Here is a 26115-nt window from a genome sequence, read left to right as displayed (position 1 = left end):
TTGTAGACCTGATCGCAGCAAGGAGAACATTCCTAGCCTCACACATTTCCCTTTCGTGTGGCAGTCCTTAACAGGTTGGAGGTTAAAACCTGCTGAACAAAAATCTGAATGCCTCTTACTTGTCTTAAAAACTTCTGTATATATGTGGGCAGTTCTTAAAGAGATGCAACTTCATACGATTCATGGTATCATGAGTGGTTGGCCACTTATACCTGGATTATGACTTTGTCACTTAGATTGAGTCAGGTACAGACTTCATTGTCATATCCATCTAGGCCTCACCTTAGTGGTCTCTGCCCCCTACCCTCCACCTCCTTGGACCCTTCACGCTCTTAGTCTATAGCACAGCTCCCCCACTCCCACCCCTCCCAAGTCTCTTCTGTTTCTTCCCCAAAAGATGCTTTCATTCCTCTGTGTCTCTGTCACCTAGTTTCTGTAACCCAACAGCCCTTCTCCCTGTTACTACCCACTCCATAGAGCATTTCCTGAAAGAATCTTAGTCAAATACAACTACTTGGAATATCAGCTGACTGCTTGCTCTAAACCATGATTTTCATGTCTCAGTTCCTCCAGTTCTACTTCCTCCATGCATCATCTTGATCAAACTAAAATCTATGTTAACATCTAACTTGTAGTCTAAAATTAAATGCAAAATTGAGAGATAAGAGGAGGGGTTAGGAAGGTACTTGAAGTTGGAAGGTATTTTCCTATTTCCTCTAATAAGGTTAACATGTAATTTCACTAATTGATTGAGTTATATTATACTAATTGAAAGTGCTTTTCTAGAAATAGGTTTTATTTTACTAATATCCGATTCTTAGAAACGTTTTGAATTAAATAATAAGTAGTAGCCAGATAGTCATAATCATAATCCAAGCATTTCATATGGAAATACATATATGTATGCATTCTCTGACAAAGATATTAACCCATCCTTTGCAGATAAAGTAGCATCAGAAAAGCTTTAGACATGTTTAGCTCTCTGTTATGCCGTAATCTAATTTTCATTCTGGTTGTACCTTCAGATGAGGCCTGAACTTACTGAAGTGATAAGTGGAAAGGAACTGCGTTATATTATTAGATGTCAGGAGAATACTAGGAAGTTATACTCAAAGCCATTCTTTTAGCTAATTTTATTTTGGAATGACTGATGCTATTGCTGTAATCAGTCTTATCTTGAATGGTTTATCATAGACTGTTACTTCTCATAAGCAGTTTTTCTTTGTTTTCCCAATCTGGTTAAATATCCAGTTGAAAGAATTGGTGGCTATGGAGGGATACTTTCATATCACTGATCTCCTATGACATGTTCTTCTTCCCATTTGTGCATTTGATTCAGCATTTTTTTTACCTCTATCTTTGCATCTTTTTATTGTCTTAACATTTACCAAATAATTGTAAATTCTATATTGCCTCTTAATATATGCTTTATCTTTATCTTCATGAATCGATAGTGTTGAATATTTACATTTCTCATGTGAATTAAGTATTAAAATACCTTACCTGGTGCTCATTAGTACAAAGTTTGTGATTTTATTTGTGAATAATTTTGCTATAAGTGTCCTTCAGGCTTGAAGGTAGTCCTTGTCTTGGGATGCTATTGAGAAGACCCATACATAATTTGTTTTGCTTTTTCTTTTTTTGGAAATGGGTTGGCCTAGCTTGTATTTATAGGACTGAGGACTGCACGTATGTGAACATTTATGTAGGGTAGATTTCGAGAAGTCTTATTGCTGGTTTGAAAGGCAAGTGATTAAAAACCAAATTGCCCCCCGCCCAGCCAAAAGTGCCTTTTGCTCTCCTGTTGTTACCCTGTGTACTGTTAACACTAGATATGATTAATCTTTAAAGTTTTGCAAATTATATGAACAAAAATGCTCACTTTTGTTACAATTTGCCTTTACTCGAATAGTGAGGATGGTAAACTTAGGTTTACTAAGACATTAATTAGGGGCAATTTGTTTTTACTAATTATTTGCTAGGATAGGCTTGTCAGATTTGCACTGTAATAATGTCTTTTATTTTATCTATTTTTAGAGCTTTGACAATTTCAAAATACAAGCTATGGCTTGAGGTGAGAAGTGAGGCAGGAAAGCTGTCCTGCTGCACAGCAGATAACATACTTCAAATGCTATCTCCATACTGTTAACTGCTTTTAATCTATTATTCAAATCTGTGTGCCAGCTTCTCACCCCTCATATTTGAAAATAAAAGATTTCCAGGTTTTCATGGTTCATTCTGAAGAAATGTGTTTGCCTTTTATCTGTAAACTGTACAGTTCGATGGATTTAAAGTCGGTCATTATGTTTTAGAGCAAAACCTGGAGGGAAGATTAAAGTAAGTATGTTAAATAAATGGGATATAATGCTTTCAGTCAATCATCCAAATTTGATGAGAAAGGATATTTCAAGTCTGTAGACAGTTTTATACCTACTATTCTTGGGAACCAAGAGCCGCTGATGTGCATGGAGTTTGCAACAAAAGAAAGTTAACTTATCTGTACGAAATTATTCTTCCAGGCCCAGACCTCTTTTCTGCACTGAAGCATTTTTTTATATTTTTGAATTTCACATGAAATTCTATTTCAGGCGGAGTCAACATCTTTAAAATATTTTTATTATGTAAGAATAGTTGAATTGTGGTAGTTTCTATTTTAGGAGTTCTGCTAGGGAGTAGAGTCAGTGGTGGCATGAATTTCTGACATATAACTGAATTTTTTTATCATATGAGCTGCTTTATCTTTTTACAAAGGCTCAGGAATGATGGGATATTGTTGTAAGCTCATTTTCTGTTTTCTAATCCTTCAAATTTTGGTCATACTACTTTAAAAATGTCATGTAAATATGAAACAATAATAAGGATCTCACCTAGATGTTTTCCGAACTAAAACCCAAACTTGATGCCTAAATGTGCATAGCATGTAGCTTTACTAGCCATGGGGTATTTTGGAGAGATTTTTAAAATTAATTGGCACAGCATTCCTATGTAGTAGGTAGAAGTAGAAATGGGGAAGTGGAGCCAAATTGGTTGTTTTTTTTTTGGTATTGAAATGAGAAAATAAGGATACAGCCAGATCTGAATCCCACTCAGTGAGGCCCTGTGTAAAACCTTATTCATCGTTCTCCCAATTATGACTCTCTTCATTAGATTAGACTGACTGTTGACTTACATATCACTTAAATGTCTGTGTTGAGCATTGGTTTTTGCTGGTTGAGGGATCTTTATTTTATGTGGTGATTCCACTAAATGGTAACCATATGCACTGTCCTGAGAAAGGAAATTTGAGCAGAGAAAGTTATAATTCAGCCTTCAACACTGACTTGATCAGAAGTTGAAGTTTTTAAAGGCTAGTAAAAGTCTCACCAAAACATTAGTTAAAGCCCCAATTACTTCCTTTATGAGAAAGGGGGTAGAGATCTCTGACAACAAGGTCTCTAACATCACTCAACATTAATGTAAGGATTTCCTTGTGTTTGGGTGAGTGGCTTCTTTGCTGTGGACTTGGTAAAAGGCCAAACTGACTGCTTAAATGATGCTTAGAATGAAAGAACTGGTTACTACATCTGAAATCAGTAGTTAATATACTGATAGAAATGATAATGTCCAGCTTTTTTTTCCTAAATAAAGAAAATGGCAGAAAGAACTGTCTTTACTCTTAAGAATATATTTTAAGAACTGTGGAAACCCAAACATTGACCTGTATACCTTCTATATTACACCAAGTCTAGAAACATTTCAGTAGGAAAGGGGCTTCATATCAATGAAAAAATAATTTTTTCTTTTTACTTTAAAGATGCATTTTAATTAACTAAATTAGTTATTTTTTTCGAAGTGTATTTCAGTCTTACAAAACCGAACTGTTGAACTTCTTAAAATGTAGCTGAGCATATTTGATTCCTTTGCCAACCTGCTATAAAATTTTGAATTCAAAACCTCAAGGCAGATCTTTGCCCTTCCTCTAGGAGGTTGGGTTATGGAATTCTGTTTTACATGGCTTCAGCATTTTGCAGAACTCCCTTCATAAATGAAAAATGATCCATCACCCATCATGCTTGAGCTGAGTCAGGAGCAACTGCTGAAATAAGCCAGAATGTGTCTGATATGGGTGAAGTGGAGCCCCCCAGGAATCCCTCCATGAGAAAGAAAACAAAACAAAGAAATGTTTAAATGTGAGCTTGGATGGTTTCCAGTTTTACCAAAATGTAAATATGGTTTCAGTTGTGAATTTTATTTTTCAGTACATTTACTCTCTATTACTTTGTTCAATGGGTTTCTCTAGATTGTGTATCTAACGCTAGACAAAATAGATGAGATTTTACTGGAATAGAAAAAAATGATGAAAAATAGGAAAAGAAACTTGGGTAAATACATTAATGTTCTTTGCAAAAACACCTGGTTTCTTATCCTAGGATTCATGTCAGGGCTACTGCAAAAATTGCCAGGACAAAATTGCTTTTGATTTATTTTAATGTTTTTAAAGATAGAAAAGCCACTTGTTTATACGTGTTTTAGGGGAGATGATGTGAAAGTGAAGGTTGCCAAGTAAGAGTGATAGGACAGTGCTACGATCATATACATTCTTAGCCTTAAGTCACTGTGTTGAAATAAAATTCTTTGCTGAAGTTACTAGTTAATCAGCCTGGCTTTTATAGCTCTGTCCAATAAAGAACCTTTCCTATTGCTGGCATCAAGTCTAGGAGACTTTGACACGTAATATGGTTGAAAGGTTACTACATTTTGTCCACAAAGGATGCAGCACCCCGTACTATCACCTGGGTGAGATGGGTAGTGCCCCCTTTGTTGAGCAATAGCTTGAGGTTATGCCGATTGAAGGGAGCTGTACTGTATGATTCTGAAGATGTCTAATCACACTTCATTTGAGGAGCCATTTAATGTCATGGTCAAGAGTAAAGAACCTATATAGTACCTGGGTTCAGATCCTGACTCTGACACTTTCTTTCTCTGTAACTCTGGGAAATTTTAATTTTTTCTAGTATGAGGTACTTTTTATTAATATGTTTCTTTTACATTTTAATAAACCTCTTTTCATCTGTGAAATCATTTCTATGGCTGTTTGGCATGTAATCATCCATTAGCTCCATAACGAGGCTGGATGAAGTCACATATGTACTGTCAGGGCTGCCCAGGTCTCAAAGGCTTATTTTTGGACCTCAGCTTGTACCTGAGACCTGAAAATTAGGCATAGAGACTTGGATTGCTTACATCTGTCTTCTGGGTACCCTCCCACAATGGACATATGCTTGTGTGTTTTGGAAACAGAGGATTGCCATCCTGTTTTCTTTTTCTCATGTCTATTGGGTTGGCCAAAAAGTTAGTTATGGAAAAACCTGAATGAACTTTTTGGCCAACCCAATACTTCCCTGATTCACGCAATTATTCTTAATTTTATTTCACTTACAGAAAGAGCACCCGACAGTGGCCCATAGTTGGAGATAATAAATGATTGAGTGAATAAATGTATTTGTGTTCACACATACTGTATATTTGACTATTTGCATGCATGTATGTATGTATCGATATATGCTGGGTCACAGTGTAAAATATATTTCCCTTTGTTGTCTGAAAAGCTTGAAGCCCAGACTACGGGACCTTGAAAGCTCTCTCATATTCTCACTTTCTGATTTAGACCTCTGTCCAGCCAGACAATCTGATTTGGTTTTAGACGTAGAACTGTCATTCAGACCCCATTTCCAGTTTGAGTTTCCTGGCTGTGGCCTATTGCCACTCGTCTTGATATATGAGAGAGAAAATCAAGTCATATGGAGGTGATGCAGAAATCAAAGACCCTTGTTTGTAAGCTTTTAACCAGACTGTGTACTACCTATAATTTTCAAGGATACTTAAGATCAGAGTGATCTAACCCAGGGGTTGGTGAACTATGGCCTGATGGCTAAATCCAGCTTGCCACCTGTTTTTGTAATAAAAGTTTTTTTTAAATTTAATTTTATTATTATTTGGCTGCATCGGGTCTTAGTTGCAGCATATGGGATTTTCATTGCAGCATGTGGGATCTTTCGTTGCGGCACCTGGGCTTCTCTAGTTGCATCGCGCAGGCTTCTCTCTCGTTTTGGTGCACGGGCTCTAGAGCGTGCAGGCTTAGTTGCCCTGCGGTATGTGGGATCTTAATTCCCCAACCAGGGATTGAACCCAGGTCGCTTGCATTGGAAGGCAGATTCTTAACCACTGGACCACCAGTGAAGTCCCATAAAAGTTTTATTTGAACACAGCCATACCCATTTGTTAGGTATTCTCTGTGGCTGCTTTCTTGCTACAATGACAACAGTTATGTAGTTGTGACAGAAATGATATGGTCTGCCAAACCTAAAATATTTATTAATTGGCTTTTTACAGTTGAAGTTTGCTGACCCTTGATCTAAAATAAGGTGTTTCCTTATTGAAAGCATATCTGATGAGTGTTCAGGGAAAACTGGTAATGGTAATATGATAATAATGTCTTTATGGGAACTCTCTTTAGTCTTTCTGGATAAACTATATGGAAACCATAAGTTTCTTTCTTTGACTTTTGCTGTTTAATATGTGCATAGGTTTGCATTTGTATAGCATATATACAGAGTACACTGTTAAGAATGGAACATGAAAAAATAAGGTGCTGTTAAAAAAAAACTTGTTGAGTGTTAAGGGCTTTACATGCATTATCACTAATCCTCATACAACTGTACTATAGCTATTATTATCTTGATTTTATTGGGAAGGAAATTGAAGCTCAAAGAAATAAAATAGGAAAGCTGTATATGTGCTTAGCCATCTCTCTATGCTTCATCTAGAAATGCTGTCTCTTTCTTCTACCATCTGAGTGGTGGTATGTACCAGTTCCTTAAAATTCCTTAAGTCTTCTTAATTGAAGTTGAGGAGATGTTAATATTGCTTCTCTGCAAGGATGGAGGGGAGTAAAACTGGACTTATTTTTCTATTCTGGTTAATTTAGTCTTATTAAAAGAAGATTATTCAGTCAATTGGAGTATAGCATTTGCTTCAAATCATAGACAATTTGAATAGAAGTCTTACTAGCTAAATAATCTTGGATTGTATGTATTAAACATATATTCTTGGCTAGAAATGGAACTCTAGAGATGAACAATTAGATAATTTATGGGTGTGTTTGAAATGTGCTCTTCTCTCATCATTAAGAGTCATTTATATCTATCAATAAATGTTGGGTTTGGATTTCCATAATGTGTTTCAAGTTCCTTTTCCTTTATGGAGGAGCTAGGCTCAAATAATATTTTATTCTACTACTTAACTACTAGCAGGGCAAAATAGTTTTTTTCTGGATCTGAAGTTGTTATCTTTTAAGGAACTCTTATTCATCAATTTTCTTGTTTTTCTTCATTAGATCTTCTTTGTTATTGAACCAGAGTGTCGCATTAAGACCAGTGACTCATACTTATGACCTCAAAGGCATTCGTCCTTTGCATCTACTTGGATTTTTTTCCTATTTGAATTTCAGTACTTAAATTGAGAACAAGCATTGTTTATCCTTAGACTGGAGGTAAACTTCCTAAGCATTGACTATGATAAGTCAATTCTTATTTTGTATCTTCAATATTCCCAAAAGTTGAAAGGAAAAAAAAATATTTTAAGATATCCCAGTAGATTTCAGAGGAAATATGAACTTTATTTAAAAGCATCAATTTTTACACTTTGTAAAAATCTGCTTTTCTGGGAGAGGACAATATTGACTCAGATTATGAATAGAATTACATTTAAGAGATTCAGTAATAAGTTACTTGTCTGTTCTTTTAAATTTTTGTGTGTGAAATGTATCAGCTTCTTTGTAATGAGTTTTGGGGCTTATACCAGTAAAATTATATTATGGTTCTGATTAGCATAGACAAAGATGATCTATTCAAAGTTAGTTTAATTCAGTATTTCATGTGTCCTAATGTGACATATATTAATCTTTCATTGTGTTCTTAATGGAAGAAAGATTATTTCAAAGTTGATGATCACTTACATGAGCAAATTTGTGTATCACAGCTTAATTCACAATTGGAAAATATTAATTTGCCCATTTTAGAGGGTCATAAAACAACAGTGTTAAGGACATTGCATTTGCCAACATATTTTGTCTAGGACTTTACTCTTACTTTTCAAAACCCTGTATATTCCAATCATTTTAAGAAAATAAAAACAAAAATGATCTGTATCTTGAGCTAAATGAAGCTTGTTCTTTACAAGTAGTAAAGAACCATGAAAGATAATTCTGTGTGTTTCTTGCTATTAGATTCAATCAGAAAATTAAGGCTGCATAGGTGCCTTGGAGGGGAGAATGTGGAAGGTCCTAGTACAATAGCTTTCAAAAGAATGTCCTCCATAAAATGTTCACAGTTGTCCAGGGCCTTACTGACCTTTTATTTTTTTCCAATTCAACTTTGTTCTAAATTAACCTGACCCTGGGTTTTATCGAAAAGTTTGATATCAGAAGGGATTTGAGTTTAGTATTCATTCTTTTATGATTCCACAGAAAGAATCTCTATTTCCATACTCTCTCATAGAACTGTCTGTTTAAATAAACACTCAAGAATCTCATTAAATGCTAGATGTTTAGGCAATATAATTTTGGGGATAGGAATCCTTCTATTTTTTGTACCTAATGTTTCTTAGTATCTGTCTTTTGAGTTGCTTAGGACTGTAAAGAAATTCAAGCAAGTCCAAATTAGCTTGACTTTTATTTTCAGGTGAACAGCTTGCAAAGCCCCACAAATGGGTTGTCATAGTGGAAGCAGACTGTTGCAGTGAAAGATCTGTCCTTTAGCTGACAGACTGGTATAGAGGAATTAGCAATCTGTGAAATGGCTCTTCTGAAGTAATTTTCCTCCAAGGGTCAAGGAACTTGCAGTTGCCGTTTTGCTGAAATGATTTTGCTGTACTCCCTGTAGTCCTGTCACCATTAGCAAATACAAAAACTGAAAATGTAAGGTGTTTCCTTGTTCATTTTCATCCCCTCTGCCTCAGGACGTTTCATTTCAGTATTGCCTCCTTTTGTCTAGCTCAGTGAAACTTTAAATTCATAAATTATGTTTTTGTTTATGAATTAGAACCTTGCTATTTCTCTTTTAAATAGATCATAATACTATATGTAAAAATGTCTAAACAGAGGAGCATGTGTATAGAAGACTATGTATTAAAGAAGACTTTGTTTTTAGGGCTTTCTAGTGAGCCTTAAATGGTAAACTGGGATTATGCAAAATGGAATTAGCTCAAATTATATTATGTGCTATCTGTTGTAAGGTTGAACCAAATTATCTACCTCCGTTTTCCCCCATTACTCTTTAAACTCTACATAGCTGTTGTTATTATTGTTGTTATCATTATTATTATTAATGTGGCTTGAATTGTGTCATAATCCTGGATAAAATCCTTTAATGGCTTCATACAATTATAGAATAAAATCTAAATGTTTTATAGTATCTAAAAATCTTTCATATTTAGTTTTGTTTCTATTTTGTCCCCTACATACTTTTCATGCTCATTACACAGAATTATTTGAGATTATTTGAGACTCTCCAACATCTCATGTTTCTTTAGATTTGTTATGCCCTTGCTTTTGCTTTTTTTCTAATTTCAATCCAATTTCCTTTCTGGCCTGGCACATCCTTCCTCATCTTTAGGCCTAACTCCCTGAAGCCTTCCAAAACCAACTCAGGTATAGGTAGCCAATTCATTTGTCATTTGTGTTCTTTGTGACTTTGGTCATACTGTTATGATCCCTTGTAACATGCTGTATTATATATATATATATATATATATATATATATATATATATATATATATATATATATATATATATATATATATATATATATACTCTCCCATGCATGTCTGTCTGTCCCATTCATCAGGCCAATAATAGTATTTTTTGTATCTTTTATACCCAGTTTGATACACTGTATTAGTCCTTAACTTTGAAATACAGAATTCTTTACAAAAAGATTCATAAACATCTTTTACCAAAGATTTATTCCTATGTTACACATGTGGTGGATAGATATATTGTACCTCTTAGATTAGAATTTATTGTAAATTATAAAATAAAAAGTCATCTTTAAAAAATTCTTCTATCACTCAACTCAGATCGACCAGGAACTTTCCCTAAGACTCTTGACTGATACGGGAGTGAAGTGCAGCAAATAACAGGGGTTGACCCACTTATTTTGTATAGCTCTTCCTAGTTGTTACTGCTAATAAGAATCCTGGAGTCTAAAATTAACAATGGCCTTGAAGGACAGCAGTTAAGCCCATTTGTCTTCCAAATGAGCCAATGTAGGTTCCATTGGTAGTTTAAATTTATATACGGAGGTCACTGACACTATTACAAAGGTCAGTGGAAGCCCTAAAGGTATGGGTTGCACAGCAGTAAGTCATTTTAGGATTGTGAGAGCAAATTATATTTTGAGAAAAACTATCCCCTTGCTATGTGAAGATTCATTTCCTAGCAACCTCTTTTCATTGATTAATTTTAAATTAAAAAATAAATCATTTTTCATGAGAACATTTATATAAAGGCTGTTTTAGGCATATTTAAAAGACAACATTAAGCTTTCAAGCTGCTGAAGTTTGGTTATTTTAAAGGATTGATGTGGTCATAAGAGTGATTCAAGGATACCCATATATATATATATATTCCACTTTTGAAAAAGGTTCTTTGGGCCATAGTGTCATCTGGACATTTCTGATTTTTTTCCTTCTTTGCCTGTAATGCTGGCTTGTCTCTGTCATTGGTGAGGAATATAACTTTTTTGCATATTCAGATTGATAAATTTTTGATGAGGAAAGTGAATTCTCTGTTTACAGAGAAGAATTTATAGGCCTGAAGTTTACCACCCCCTAGCCTGCTGTTTGGTCAGAGAATTCACTGAGCTCCTTCACAAAGATCCCCGTGGAAACTAAACAAATAAGCTACTTGAAGGGAGACAGGTTATTGGTTTTTCTCATTAAACCTACTGCTGAATTTTCATTAGTTCTAATCCATTTTCTTTCAATATTAGACATATAGGCCAGTTCTGATTTTCATGAATTGAATAAACTAAATATGTTGAGTTGTGTGTGCCTGTATATGTAGGCTGAGAAGCAAAAGTAATTATTCTACTTCTGCCATAAAATTACCCCAGAAAATAAAGCCAGGAAAAATGACTGATGTAATGGGGAAAGGCTACCTCCATTTTTAAAAAAGAGATTATTAAATAAAGTGGAAGTAGTGAGAGAGATTGTAGGCTAATCTGATCAGTTTTATGCTTCGTTCAGTTTTTCTCACTTTTAAGTCGTAATTGTGTGTGAAAGCAATCTAAATGAAGTATGGAAGCATGTTTCACTGACCTCAAACACTTTAGATCTCATAAAGCTGTAAGTATTTCATTTGCTATTATGAGTAGATTTCAAAGTGTTCTTCTAAAGCAATAAATTTGGTAAATTTAATTATTAACGTCACCTTTTTGAACTTGCTGTATAAAGAAAGACCATTTTCACTTTTTTCTTTCCTCCCCTTCTCCCTGCTAAAGTTGTTAAAAACTATTTAGATTGCAGGTGGTTTGTATATTTCCGGAGAGCCTCACTATTACATATATCTTCTAATATTATTCATATCTAAAAATCTCAGCCTTACTTCTGAGGCTCAAACCACTATCTTATTCACACAAGATACGGATAGAAATTTCATTTTATGTGAACATTTAATGAAAATAGTGATAAATAGGAGTACCATTTATTATTAAATTTATGAGTACCACATTGTACATTTCAGTATAATGTTTTCTTCTCCAGCACATTCTACTGTTTAGAATGTAACAGTAGTTCTTCTTTTCCCCTTTCAGGTGGCTGTACTTTTGATGATGGTCTGGGAGTTTGTGATTACCACCAGGATCTATATGATGACTTTGAATGGGTTCATGTTAGTGCTCAAGAACCTCATTATCTGCCACCCGAGATGCCACAAGGTGAGAATCCTTCTGTTTATCCAGTGTTGGAAAAATCTGTCTGGAATGTGTAGCATTTTCTTATGTTAGGTATAGTACAAGAATTTAATTATTATAATAAACTAGTGTGGTCAAACTGATTGACCCCATCAAAGACCCTCAATGGATTCTTTGCCTTTCCCTCAATAACTTTATATAATCCTATTTTCCTCAAGAATGTTCACTGTATCTTCATTATCTCTAACTCTGGAAAAATAGAAACATTAGTTTTTTTTTCCCCGGTTCAATAAAAAAGCAAAATGGAAATGAAACCAAGAAGTAAAAAAATAAATAAAATGAAGAACAAGCCAAATAGTCTAAAAATGAGTTCAGCTCACTTACTACCTATTCTATTAAATCACAAGATTTTATCTAATCAGACTGAAGGGAAACATCTTTATTTCATGGTAGGGAGAGAGCTTATCTCATTCCACTGGCCATGAACATGCCAGTGGCTCTGAGGAGAGGCAGCCTGGAGACCAAACTGTCAAACGGAGAGATCTTTTTTGAGTGGATAATAGAAAAATAGGGCCAAGCCCTACTTTCTTTACCTTGACCTTGTTATATCCTTTGAATTTTGGTTTTGTGAAATAGTACATCTTCTTATTGTTTAAGCCAGTTTGTGTTTTCTCTTAACTGACATAGAATATTAACATATACATACCATTTTATACACTAGCAGACTAATGTTTGTGCCTTCAATTCTGCATATTAATTTTGAATTAATTCCAAGCTCTGTGCATATATGTTTACCAATAACTTATTAAATTGAGAAATTGAAAATGCAGACAGGAATTTTAAAATACTTTACTAAAGAGAATGAATTATTTTTCTAAAATTTAGAAATAAACAAGCATGGAATATAATAATGTATGCTCACATATATAATATACAATATAATTATATTTAATAATGTAATTCATTAGTTACTATTTAATAATATGTAATCACTTTATTATAGTATATTATCATACATAATTGATGGGATGATTGCCTATTATTAGTAACTTAAGTTTTAAAATATATTTTCAGTATTTTAATCATGATTATATACACTTTATAACTAATTTTTCTTATTGGTCCACACTGTGATGTGCTGTTTGAGAGTAGGGTGAATTAAATCTACTTTTTATTCTAAATTGTCACTTATCCCCCCACACCCCCAGACTTTCCGTTTTGGTATCCATAAGTTTGTTTTCTAAGTCTGTTTCTGTTTTATAAATAAGTTCATTTGTATCATTTTTTTTAGATTCCACATATGAGTATATCATATGATATTTGTCTTCTTCTGTCTGACTTACTTCACTTGGTATGACAATCTCTAGGTCCATCCATGTTGCTGCAAATGGCATTATTTCATTATTTTTTTATGGCTGAGTAGTATTCCATTGTGTGTGTGTATGTGTATATATATACACATATATGCCACATCTTCTTTATCCATTCATCTGTCAATGGACAACTAGGTTGCTTCCATGTCTTGGCTATTGTAAATAGTGCTGCTATGAACATTGGGATGCATTATCTTTTTGAAGTATGGTGTTTTCCAGATATATGCCCAGGAGCGGGATAGCTGGATCATACGGTAATTCTGTTTTTAGTTTTACAAGGACCCTCCATGCTGCTCTCCATAGTGGCTGTACCAGTTTACATTCACACCAACAGTGTAGGAGGGTTTCCTTTTCTCCACATCCTCTCCAGTGTTTATTGTTTGTGGACTTTTTAATGATGGCCATTCTGACTGATGTGACGTGATACCTCATTGTAGTTTTAATTTACATTTCTCTGATAATTAGTGGTGTTGAGCATCTTTTCATGTGCCTACTGGCCATCTGAATGTCTTCTTTGGAGAAGTGTTTATTTAGGTCTTCTGCCCATTTTTTGATTGGGTTGTTTGTTTTAGACTCATTTAGTTGTATAAGTAGGTTTGTATTTTTCTGTCAGAGGTACATAACCTTATTTCTCTGGTACATTTTAATTAAAGAAACTCCTGTAATATTTCAGCTGAGTTTTCTCTGTGGTACATTTAGACTGAATTTTTTATATAAAAGTAAAAAGGGTAGGCTGGGATCCACATATTTTGACTGTTTATCATCAGAGAACAATCAGAAAGATGTTGATTTATGGAAATGTTACCATTGTTAATTACTATTGAAGATGGGTAATGAATAGCTGAAGAGATACTGCTCAGGTGACCTTGCTGGTTCACCTTTGATGAACAGCTTAATCGGTGGTTACAGTACGGGATGATGTGCACAGAAAATGAAAGTGGTAGAAATTCAGCCACATCTTCCAATTAATAGGACATTAATTAATTAATCATACAGAGGAGGGAAAAAGGTCACAGCCACTTTATTTTTGCCAAATATAATTTGTGTTTGGCTTTCAGAGAAGGTGAAAGAAAGCATCCATATATATATTCTTCTTTTACTGTTCTCTTTTTACAATCTATACTGTTTTTTTCATTTTCCTTCTGATATTCCTTTAAACTGATCACTGAACATTATCTATTCATAAATTGGGAAAAAGGAGACATTTAGATTTATCTTATTAAAAATTTATGAATGATAAATTTATTTTAAAGTAAATAGTCAGTAAATGTTAATGCTTACTTTTTTCAATTATTAAAAAAAGAGAACTCAAACATTTACCAACTCGAAAGTAAGAAGGCTGGACCTGTGATGCAAACTTGTTACTGAACTCTCTTTACAATACTTGGACATTGTTAATTGACTTTTGTTTATTGATCTTTTTGGAATGAAAAGGTAGACAGGAAGATGAAAGAGAGGGTGAATAAATAGATTAGAATAAGAAAAGAATTGGGCTTCCCTGGTGGCGCAGTGGTTAAGAATCCACCTGCCAGTGCAGGGGACACGGGTTTGAGCCCTGGTCTGGGAAGGTCCCACATGCCATGGAGCAACTAAGCCTACGTGCCACAACTACTGAGCCTGTGCTCTAGAGCCCACAGGTCACAACTACTGAAGCCCGTGTGCCTAGAGCCTATGCTCCACAACAAAAGAAGCCACTGCAATGAGAAGCCCACACACCGCAATGAAGAGTAGCCCCCACTCTCTGCAACTAGAGAAAGCCCACGCGCAACAACACAGACCCAACGCAGCCAAAAATAAATAACTTAATTAATTTAAAAAAAAGAGAGAAAAGAATAAGAAAAGAATGAAGATGGGTAGAAAAGAAGAAAATTATTTCTTCTCATTTGAAGATGTAATGCTGTCAATAATTGCTTAAAGTGTTCTTTAGCAAAACTGCCTTTGTCAGATGACAATGATGGTGGCTGAAAGGCCAGCTAAGTATGTTTAAAATAGCATGCGAGGGCTTCCCTGGTGGTTAAGAGTCCTCCTGCTGATGCAGGGGACACGGATTCGTGCCCCGGTCCGGGAAGAGCCCACATGCCACGGAGCTGCTGGGCCCGTGAGCCATGGCCACTGAGCCTGCGCCTCCGGAGCCTGTGCTCCGCAATGGGAGAGGCCACAACAGTGAGAGGCCTGCGTACCGGAAAAAAAAAAAATAGCATGCAAAAGAATGAGTATATCCTAATGACCAAAAATCATACGAAGGTGTGAGCACCTGCTCAACTTAGTCATCAAGGGAATACAAATTAAAACCACAATGAGAAACTTCTACACACTGAGCAGAAAGATGAAAATCAAAATTTCAAGTGTTGGTGAGAGTATGGAGAAAGTAAAACTCTTCATATACTGTACTATGGTCAGGTATAAATCTGTACAACCACTTTGTACAGCCTAATGACCGAACAGATCCATTTTGGGGTATATGCCCAGCAGAACTGAGTACATATGTTTTCCAAATGACATGTACAAGAGTATTTACAGCATCAGTATCCAAAATCGTCCCAAACTGAAAACAATCCAAATGTCTGTCAACAGTGCAATGAATAAATAAATGGTGATTAGTCACATAATGGAATATTACACTGCAATGTAAGTGAACAAACTGTTGCCATATATGATATGGATGAATTTCACACACATAATCTTGAGGGAAAGAAACACAAAAGGATAATGTACTGTATTTCATTTATGTAAATTTCAAAACCAGGCAAAACAAATTGATGATGTTAGAAGTCAGGGTATTATTTACCTCCAGGAAGGGCTGGCAGGGGTTGGGGATGGTTAGTGCTTGGAAGGTGGCATGAAGGGGGCTTCTGGATGCTGGTAATACAGTCTTTCTTGATCTGGATGGTGTTTTCACAGGTATACTCAAACTGAAAGTCATTGAGCTGTACAATTATGAGCTGTGTACTTTCCTCTGTGTATCTTATATGGCAATAGAAAATGGCAAAAAACAGAGTAAATAAAACCAACGCTCACAAGGACACTTTGGGGAAACTAGACTAAGAATTTAAAAATGTTATAGTTTAGAATGAAAGATATATCATAGGATACCTCAGATGGGCTCAAACTCCTTTTTTCTCACCAACCTGGACCCCCTCCCTCACATTCAAAGATAATATGATCTTTGACATCTCTGAGCCTTTGTATGTTCTCTTCCCTCTGTTGAGACAATTCTCTGTTCACTTACCACTCACCAAACTCCTATCCATTCTTACTATGTCTACTTAAGTTCCATCTGTTTGGGAAGATTTTCCTGGTTGGCATGGAGCTTTTATATAATATTTCTTCTATCCTCACATTCAGATATGCTCCCCACTGTACTTGGTACGTATTTCAATTGCTATTATAGTATTATTTTTTTTTTTTTAAAGAAGATGTTAGGTGTAGGAGTTTATTAATTAATTTATTTATTTTTGCTGTGTTGGATCTTTGTTTCTGTGCGAGGGCTTTCTCTAGTTGTGGCAAGCGGGGGACACTCTTCATCGTGGTACGCGGGCCTCTCACTATCGCGGGCTCTCTTGTTGTGGAGCACAGGCTCCAGACGCACAGGCTCAGTAGTTGTGGCTCACGGGCCTAGTTGCTCCACGGCATGTGGGATCCTCCCAGACCAGGGCTCGAACCCATCTCCCCTGCATTAGCAGGCAGATTCTCAACCACTGCACCACCAGGGAAGCCCTATAGTACTTTTAAAAATACCTCCTTCTTTCCACTAAACTATAATGTCCTCATGAACATAAATCATATTTTTCATCTTTGGTTTCCTAAGGCACTATTTCCTTTTACTTAGGAAAATTGTCAACTTACATAATGTGGTTTAAATATTTTGGTCAAGGGTTAAACAAAAAAGGTCTTTCTCTTGATAAAAAATTAATTGAATAAGAAAAAATACTTCGTTTCCCAATATTATATTCAGCTCAGATTTTAATGTAGTTAGAAGACCTTCACATACTTACTAATATTTAGCTTTGCCTTTTTTTTTTTCTGGTTTATTTTTTATTTTATTTTATTTTTTAGATGTTGGGGGTAGGAGTTTATTAATTTATTTTTGCTGTGTTGGGTCTTCGTTTCTGTGCAAGGGCCTTCTCTAGTTGTGGCAAGCGGGGGCCACTCTTCATCGCAGTGCGCGGGCCTCTCACTATCGCGGCCTCTCCTGTTGCGGAGCACAGGCTCCAGATGTGCAGGCTCAGTAGTTGTGGCTCACGGGCGTAGTTGCTCCGCGGCATGTGGGATCTTCCCAGACCAGGGCTCTAACCCGTGTCCCCTGCACTAGCAGGCAGACTCCCAACCACTGCACCACCAGGGAAGCCCTAGCTTTGCCTTTATAAATGATTTCACCTATTTATTTTGGATATAATTTTAAATGTTATTAATACTAGAGAAGGAGCTCCCTTTTAGGATCTCGCTCTTTCTTTTGTCTTTTGCTAGTCAAATTAATCCCAATCTTCTACTTCTCAAAAGTCTAGTCTATAAAAATCAAATCCATAGAAAATAAGAAATGTTGCAGGGAGCTGGAATTGTTCTTCTATCTCAAATATATCTGTGTTCATGACCTTGTTTGTCAGATGTTCCTTTATACTTGTGACATCATGAAACAAATTCATTGGATAATTTTACTACATGTTCTGACCTAGATCTGAGCATAGAGATCATGATTGACATCTCAATACATTTATCTTCAAGAGTAATTATAACTGCTTTTACTTCTTAACAGGTTTTTGTAAAATGACTAATTGAATTTTAGAGTCTCTAGAGTACCCATTTGACAGCTTAAAATTATGCTACATTGTATCCTACCTTGAATTTGGTACTTTTCACTGATAATAATGTAAATCACTATACAGAGTTCCATCTGTAAAATGGAATAGAATAGACATTCTTTCTGTCTGTGTATCTGTGTATCTATCTGTGTATCTAAAAGGCCTTTGTCATTAAATTAATCTGAAGATTGAAGTAAGAAACCATTCCTCCTTTGTTGTAAAGCTTAGTGAGGTGTGATTCAGTAGTTTAAGGCCCTACTAGATCTCAATTTTGCCCCCTTATCAAATCCTCAAACTAAAATTTAGAGAGCAAATGGCATTACACTGAGAACGATAAGAAATGAAATGTGTCTTTATATTTAAATATTATTTTTAGAACTGTGCATCCTTTTTTTCTTTCTTTTTTTTTTTTTAATCCCAGAGTTTAAACATAAATTATTAGCCAGGTTGTTAAAATAAGGCTTGCTTTCTTCAATATCTATTTGTAGAAACTAAATGTGTTTTGTATTCAATGGTGAGCATGCATGGGTCTCATGATTTTGTGCCTGGCTTTCTTCTGAGAGTGTTATATAGTGAAAATTGAATAAAATATTTGATTTATATGATAACATATATAACTAACAGAATTTCAGCTAAGTTTTTCTATGTAATGATAATAGTCTCTTAGCTTTCTAAGAAAAGACTTAGACAAAATTTACTAAATGATATTAGTATCCAGTGTATCATATTTTAATATATCTAAGAAATTTCAAGGGAGTTTTTGTGTTATCTTACCATTTCTAACCTATAGTCTATCTCTCTGGGAACCTTTGTCACTCATTAAAATGAGTGGATCACCTTGCCTAATATTTCCATTACCCTCTTGTAGACAATTGATAATAAGGCATGTGTTTCTTTTTTGTTTAATTGATTTTTATTTATTTTTTATTTTTTACTTTACTTTAATTTTTTTATGCAGCCGGTTATTGGTAGTTATTTTATACATATTAGTGTATATATGTCCATCCCAATCTCCCAATTCATCCCCCCACATCCCCCCGCTTTCCCCCTTTGGTGTCCATACATTTGTTCTCTACATATTTGTCTCTATTTCTGCCTTGCAAACAGTTCATCTGTACCGTTTTTCCAGACTCCACATATATGTTTTAATATACGATATTTGTTTTTCTCTTTCTGACTTACTTCACTCTGTGTGACAGTCTCTAGGTCCATCCACATCTCTACAAATGACCCGAATTCCTTCCTTTTTATGGCTGAGTAATATTCCATTGTGTATATGTACCACATCTCTGTACCCATTCATCTGTCACTGGGCATTTAGGTTGCTTACATGACCTGGCTATTGTAAATAGTGCTGCAATGAACATTGGGGTGCATGTGTCTTTTTGAATTATGGTTTTCTCTGGGTATATGCCCAGTACTGGGATTGCTGGGTCATATGGTAATTCTGCTTTTAGTTTTTTAAGGGACCTCCATACTGTTCTCCATAGTGGCTGTATCAATTTACATTCCCACCAACAGTGCAAGAGGGTTCCCTTTTCTCCACACCCTCTCCAGCATTTGTTGTTTGTAGATTTTCTGATGATGCCCATTCTAACTGGTGTGAGGTGATACCTCACTGTAGTTTTGATTTGCATTTCTCTAATAATTAGTGATGTTGAGCAGCTTTTCATGTGCCTCTTGGCCATCTGAATGTCTTCTTTGGAGAAACGTCTATTTAGATCTTCTGCCCATTTTTGGATTGGGTTTTTTGCTTTTTTAATGTTGAGCTGCATGAGCTGTTTACATATTTTGGAGATTAATCCTTTGTCCATTGATTCGTTTGCAAATATTTTCTCCCATTCTGAGAGTTGTCTTTTCATCTTGTTCATGGTTTCCTTTGCTGTACAAAAGCTTCTAAGTTTCATTAGGTCCTATTTTTTGTTTGTTTGTTTTTATTTTCATTACTCTAGGAGGTGGGTCAAAAAAAAATCTTGCTATGATTTATGTCAAAGAGTGTTCTTCCTATGTTTTCCTCTGAGGATTTTATAGTATCTGGTCTTACATTTAGGTCTTTAATCCATTTTGAGTTTATTTTTGTGTATGGTGTTAGGGAGCATTCTAATTTCACTCTTTTACATGTAGCTGTCCAGTTTTCTCAGCACCACTTATTGAAGAGACTGTCTTCTCCATTGTATATGCTTGCCTCCTTTGTCATAGATTAGTTGACCATAGGTGCATGGGTTTATCTCTGGGCTTTCTATCCTGTTCCATTGATCTATATTTCTGTTTTTGTGCCAGTACCATATTGTCTTAATTGCTGTTACTTTGTAGTATAGTGTGAAGTCAGGGAGTCTGATTCCTCCAGCTCTGTTTTTTCCCCTCAAGATTGCTTTGGCTATTCAGGGTCTTTTGTGTCTCCATAGAAATTTTAAGATTTTTCGTTCTAGTTCTGTAAAAAATGCCATTCGTAATTTGATAGGGATTGCATTGAATCTGTAGATTGCTTGGGGTAATATAGTCATTTTCACAATATTGACTCTTCCAGTCCAAGAACATGGTATATCTCTCCATCTGTTTGTGTCATCTTTGATTTCTTTCATCAGTGTCTTATAGTTTTCTGAGTACAGGTCTTTTACCTCCTTAGATAGGTTTATTCCTAGGTATTTTATTCTTTTTTGTTGCAGTGGTGAATAGAATTGTTTCCTTAATTTCTCTTTCTGATCTTTCAGTGTTGGTGTATAGGAATGCAAGAGATTTCTGTGCATTAATTTTGTATCCTGCAACTTTACCAAATTGATTGATTATCTCTAATAATTTTCTGTGGCATCTTTAGGGTTCTCTATGTATAGTGTTATGTGATCTGCAAAGAGTGATTTTCCAATTTGTATTCCTTTTATTTCTTTTTCTTTTCTGATTGCATGGTTAGGACTTCCAAGATTATGTTGAATAAGAGTGGTGAGAGTGGACATCCTTGTTTTGTTCCTGATCTTAGAGGAAATGCTTTCAGTTTTTCACCCTTGAGAATGATGTTTGCTGTGCGTTTGTCATATGTGGCTTTTATGATGTTGAGGTAGGTTCCCTCTATGCCTACTTTCTGGAGAGTTTTTATCATATATTGGTGGTGAATTTTGTCAAAAGCTTTTTCTGAATCTATTGAGATGATCATATAGTTTTTATTCTTCAATTTGTTAATATGCTGTATCACATTATTGATTTGCATATATTGAAGAATCCTTGCATCCTTGGGATAAATCCCAATTGATCATAGTGTATGATCCTTTTAATGTGTTGTTGGATACTCTTTGCTAGTATTTTGTTGAGGATTTTTGCCTCTATATTCATCAGTGATATTGGTCTGTAATTTTCTTTTTTTGTAGTATCTTTGTCTGGTTTTGGAATCAGGGTGATGGTGGCCTCATAGAATGAATTTGGGAGTGTTCCTTCCTCTGCAATTTTTTTGGAAGAGTTTGAGAAAGATTGGTGTTAGCTCTTCTCTAAAAGTTTGTTAGAATTCACCTGTGAAGCCGTCTGGTCCTGGACTTGTGTTTGTTGGAAGATTTTTAATTACAGTTTCAATTTCGTTACCTGTGATTAGTCTGTTCATATTTTCTATTTCTTCCTGATTCAGTCTTGGAAGGTTATACCTTTCTAATAATTTGTACATTTCTTCCAGGTTGTCCATTTTATTGGCATAGAGTTGCTGGTAGTAGTCTATTACGATGCTTTGTATTTGCGGTGTCCATTGTAACTTCTACTCTTTCATTTCTAAATTTATTGATTTGAGTCCTCTCCCTCTTTTTCTTGGTGATTCCGGCTAAAGGTTTATCAATTTTGTTTATCTTCTCAAAGAACCAGCTTTTAGTTTTATTGATCTTTGCTATTGTTTTGTTTGTTTCTATTTCATTTATTTCTTCTCTGATTTTTATGATTTCTTTCCTTCACTGACACTGGGTTTTTTTTGTTCTTCTTTCTGTAGTTCTCCTTTAGCTGTAAGGTTAGATTGTTTATTTGAGATTTTTCTTGTTTCTTGCGGTAGGCTTGTATTGCTGTAAACTTCCCTCTTAGAACTGCTTTTGCTGCATCCCATCATTTTTGAATCGTCGTGTTTTTGTTGTCATTTGTCTCTACTAATTTTTTTTTGCGGTACGTGGGCCCCTCACTGCTAAGGCCTCTCCCGCCACGGAGCACAGGCTCTGGATGCATAGGCCCAGTGGCCATGGCCCACGGGCCCAGCCACTCCGTGGCACGCAGGATCCTCCCAGACTGGGGCACGAACCCGCGTCCCCTGCGTTGGCAGGCAGACTCTCAACCACTGCACCACCAGAGAAGCCCTCTACTATTTTTTGATTTCCTGTTGGTTATCCTCTTGGTGATCTCTTGGTTATTTAGTAACCTTTTGTTTATCCTCCATGTGTTTGTGTTTTTTACGTTTTTTCCCCTGTAATTGATTTCTAATCTCATAGCGTTGTGGTCAGAAAAGATGCTTGATATGATTTCAATTTTCTTAAATTTACTGAGGTTTGATTTGTTACCCAAGATGTGATCTATCCTCACGAATGTTCCATGTGCATTTGAGAAGAAAGTGTAATCTGCTGTTTTGGGATGGAATGTCCTATAAATATCAATTAAATCTATCTGGTCTATTGTGTCATTTAAAGCTTCTGTTTCCTTATTAATTTTCTGTCTTGATGATCTGTCCCTTGGTGTAAGTGAGGTGTTAAAGTCCCCCACTATTATTGTGTTACTGTCGATTTCCCCTTTTATAGTTGTTAGCAGTTGCCTTATGTTTTGAGGTGCTCCTATGTTGGGTGCATATATATTTATAATTGTTATATCTTCTTCTTGGATTGATCCCTTGATCATTATTTAGTTTCCTTCCTTGTCTCTTGTAACATTCTTTATTTTAAAGTCTATTTTATCTGATAGGGTATTGCTACTCCAGCTTTCTTTTGATTTCCATTTGCATGGAGTATGTTTTTCCATCCCCTCACTTTCAGTCTGTATATGTCCCTAGGTCTGAAGTGGGTCTCTTATAGACAGCATATATATGGGTCTTGTTTTTGTATCCATCCAGTGAGCCAGAGTCTTTTGGTTGGAGCGTTTAATCCATTCACGTTTAAGGTAATTATCAATATGTATGTTCCTATGACCATTTTCTTAATTGTTTTGGGTTTGTTTTTGTAGGTCTTTTTCTTCTCTTGTGTTTCCCACTTAGAGAAGTTCCTTTAGCATTTGTTGTAGAGCTAGTTTGGTGGTGCTGAATTCTCTTATCTTTTGCTTGTCTGTAAAGCTTTTGATTTCTCCCATCAAATCTGAGTGAGATCCTTGCTGGGTAGAGTAATCTTGGTTGTAGGTTCTTCCGTTTCTTCACTTTAAATATATCATGCCACTGCCTTCTGGCTTGTAGAGTTTCTGCTGAGAAATCATCTGTTAACCTTCTGGGAGTTCCCTTGTATGTTATTTGTCATTTTTCCATTGCTGCTTTTAAGAATTTTTCTTTGTCTTTAATTTTTGTCAATTTGATTACTGTGTGTCTCGGTGTGTTTCTCCTTGGGTTTATCCTGCCTGGGACTGTCTGTGCTTCCTGGACTTGGGTGGCTATTTCCTTTCCCTTGTTGGAGTTTTTGACTATAATCTCTTCAAATGTTTTCTCGGGTCCTTTCTCTCTCTCTCTCTTCTCCTTCTGGGACCCCTATAATGCGAATGTTTGTGTGTTTAATGTTGTCCCAGAGGTTGAGATTGTCTTCATTTCTTTTTTCCTTAATTCTGTTCCACGGCAGTGATTTCCACCTTTCTTTCTTCCAGGTCACTTATCCCTTCTTCTGCTTCAGTTATTCTGCTATTGATTCCTTCTAGTGTATTTTTCATTTCCATTATTTTATTGTTCATCTGTTTTTTGTTCTTTTTTTGTTTGTTTTTTGTTTTTGCGGTACGTGGACCTCTCACTGTTGTGGCCTCTCCTGTTGCGGAGCACAGGCTCCGGACGCGCAGGCTCAGCGGCCATGGCTCATGGGCCCAGCCGCTCTGCGGCACGTGGGATCTTCCCGGACTGGGCCATGAACCCGCGTCCCCTTCATCGGCAGGCGGACTCTCAACCACTGCACCACCAGGGAAGCCCTCTGTTTTTTTGTTCTTTACTTTTCTAGTTGTTTGTTCTTTAAGTCTTCTGGGTCTTTGTTAAACATTTCTGGAATCTTCTCGAACTTTTCCTCCATTCTTTTTCCGAGGTCCTGGATCATCTTCACTGTCATTATTTTGAATTCTTTTTCTGGAAGGTTGCCTTTCTCCACTTCATTTAGTTGTTTTATCTTGTTCCTTCATTTGGTACATAGTCCCCTGCCTTTTCATTTTGTCTATTTTGCTGCAAATGTGGTTTTCGTTCCCCAGGCTGCAGTATTGTAGTTCTTCTTGCTTTTGCTGTCTGCCCTCTCAAGGCATGTGTTTGTACAAGGTCATAATTGCAAAACTTTCACATACTGAATTAACAATTATTTGACAGCAAATCCAGCAGAGTCAAAATATGGCACTGAACTGTAGAATGAAGTTATGTGCGTATAGCGTTCGTTAAGAGATATTGAGTTGCAGTGTTATTGCTAGTTTTGTTTATGTCACAGGATAGAGGAAATCAGGCCAAAATGTTGGTTTATTTTCTGTTTGTCATCTAGTTATTATTGTCTGTGAATACTAACAAGGATAGTGTGTGTTATGAACCTGTGCTGTTGTCTTAAGGAGAACTTGAGAGATGGGTTGTAGTGGGGAGAAGAACGGAAGGGTGGCAAGAAGGAGAGAGAGGGAAAAGGTAAGAGACAGAGCCTGAAAACCTCAGAAGTTTAAAGCTGAAAGGTTATGCATCAAAACCATTTGATTTTCAGGTTAAAAAAAAATGGTAGAGTTCTTTTTTTTTTTGCGGTACATGGGCCTCTCACTGTTGTGGCCTTTCCCGTTGCGGAGCACAGGCTCTGGATGCGCAGGCTCAGTGGCCATGGCTCACGGGCCCAGCTGCTCCACGGCATATGGGATCTTCCCACACTGGGGCACGAACCCGTGTACCCTGCATCGGCAGGCGGCCTCTCAACCACTGCTCCACCAGGGAATCCCTGGTAGAGTTCTTTTTTTGAAAGCAATACTTCTCAGCACTCAAATATGTAAAATTGATAACAAGGAGCCACTGGTTCCAGAACCTGCTTGCTTTGTACTCCCTACCTCCCTCCTCTACACGTTTCCTCTCTACCTTCCAGCTCCATCAAGATGGCTTCTCTGAAAAACAGTCACAGAAGTAAGGCTCCAAGAGACATTTTGCAAACAATGGTTATATGCACACCAAACACTTTCAGATAAGCATCTCTGAAATGAGGGTACTTGCTACCATTACCTGTGACTTACTGGTAGTTTACTGGGTTTTACTATACCAGGAGCATGAGATATATTTTTAATCCTCACATGAACCTTACAAAATTATTGACATTTTAGACATAAGTAGAGTAAATAACTAGCTGAAAGCAACCGAGGGGCAGAGTTTGAAGTTAGGTCTGCTTGTCTAATATCACAGTTACTCTTGCCACAGTGCCATCCTGCTTCATAGTTGTAGTGTAGCTGATAAATTTCCTTGACTTGGTCTTAGATCTCTAAATCCTGTATAAAGTGGGCTATATATTAGATTTAATGCAGAATGATTTCCTACTACTTCATTTAAAATACTATTTCTTTCCAAAATTTAAAAGCTTTAAATGATTCTGTCTTTATCATCATATGAAATGAAATCTGAGACTCGCTGTTGTTTGGAATTTCTGCTGAGCTTCAGGGTTTCCTCCGTGACATTCCCACCCCCTAGTGAGATGCTTTGTCGTTTTTTTTGATTTACCTGTATGTTATTTTTAGTTATTTGATGAATACTTGCTGCATGGCTGTCTAAGCAAACCTTTTGAAAGGCATATATTATCTGCTGTCTCATTAGAGCATGTATGGTAGAAGAAAAATTTTTGGACTAAAGAACTCATACTAAAGGTTAGG

General features: G+C 36.0%; 1 protein-coding gene across 6 annotated transcripts in view; it reads left to right on the top strand.

Moving 5' to 3' along the window:
- Positions 1–26115, top strand: part of PTPRK (protein tyrosine phosphatase receptor type K) — a gene marked incomplete at its 3' end in the record, with an annotated part of 565453 nt that overhangs the window by 117643 nt on the left and 421695 nt on the right. For all 6 annotated transcript variants that reach the window (XM_079716965.1, XM_079716964.1, XM_079716962.1 and 3 more), the window contains exon 2: positions 11853–11975. In XM_079716965.1, coding sequence (XP_079573091.1) covers positions 11853–11975 — 123 coding nt within the window. The remainder of the gene's footprint in view (positions 1–11852; positions 11976–26115) is intronic.

Source organism: Hyperoodon ampullatus (assembly GCF_949752795.1).
Source record: "Hyperoodon ampullatus genome assembly, chromosome: 12".
Lineage (NCBI taxonomy): Eukaryota > Metazoa > Chordata > Mammalia > Artiodactyla > Ziphiidae > Hyperoodon > Hyperoodon ampullatus.
Note: the sequence above shows the minus strand (reverse complement) of the source record. Positions and strands in the feature narration are given on the sequence as shown.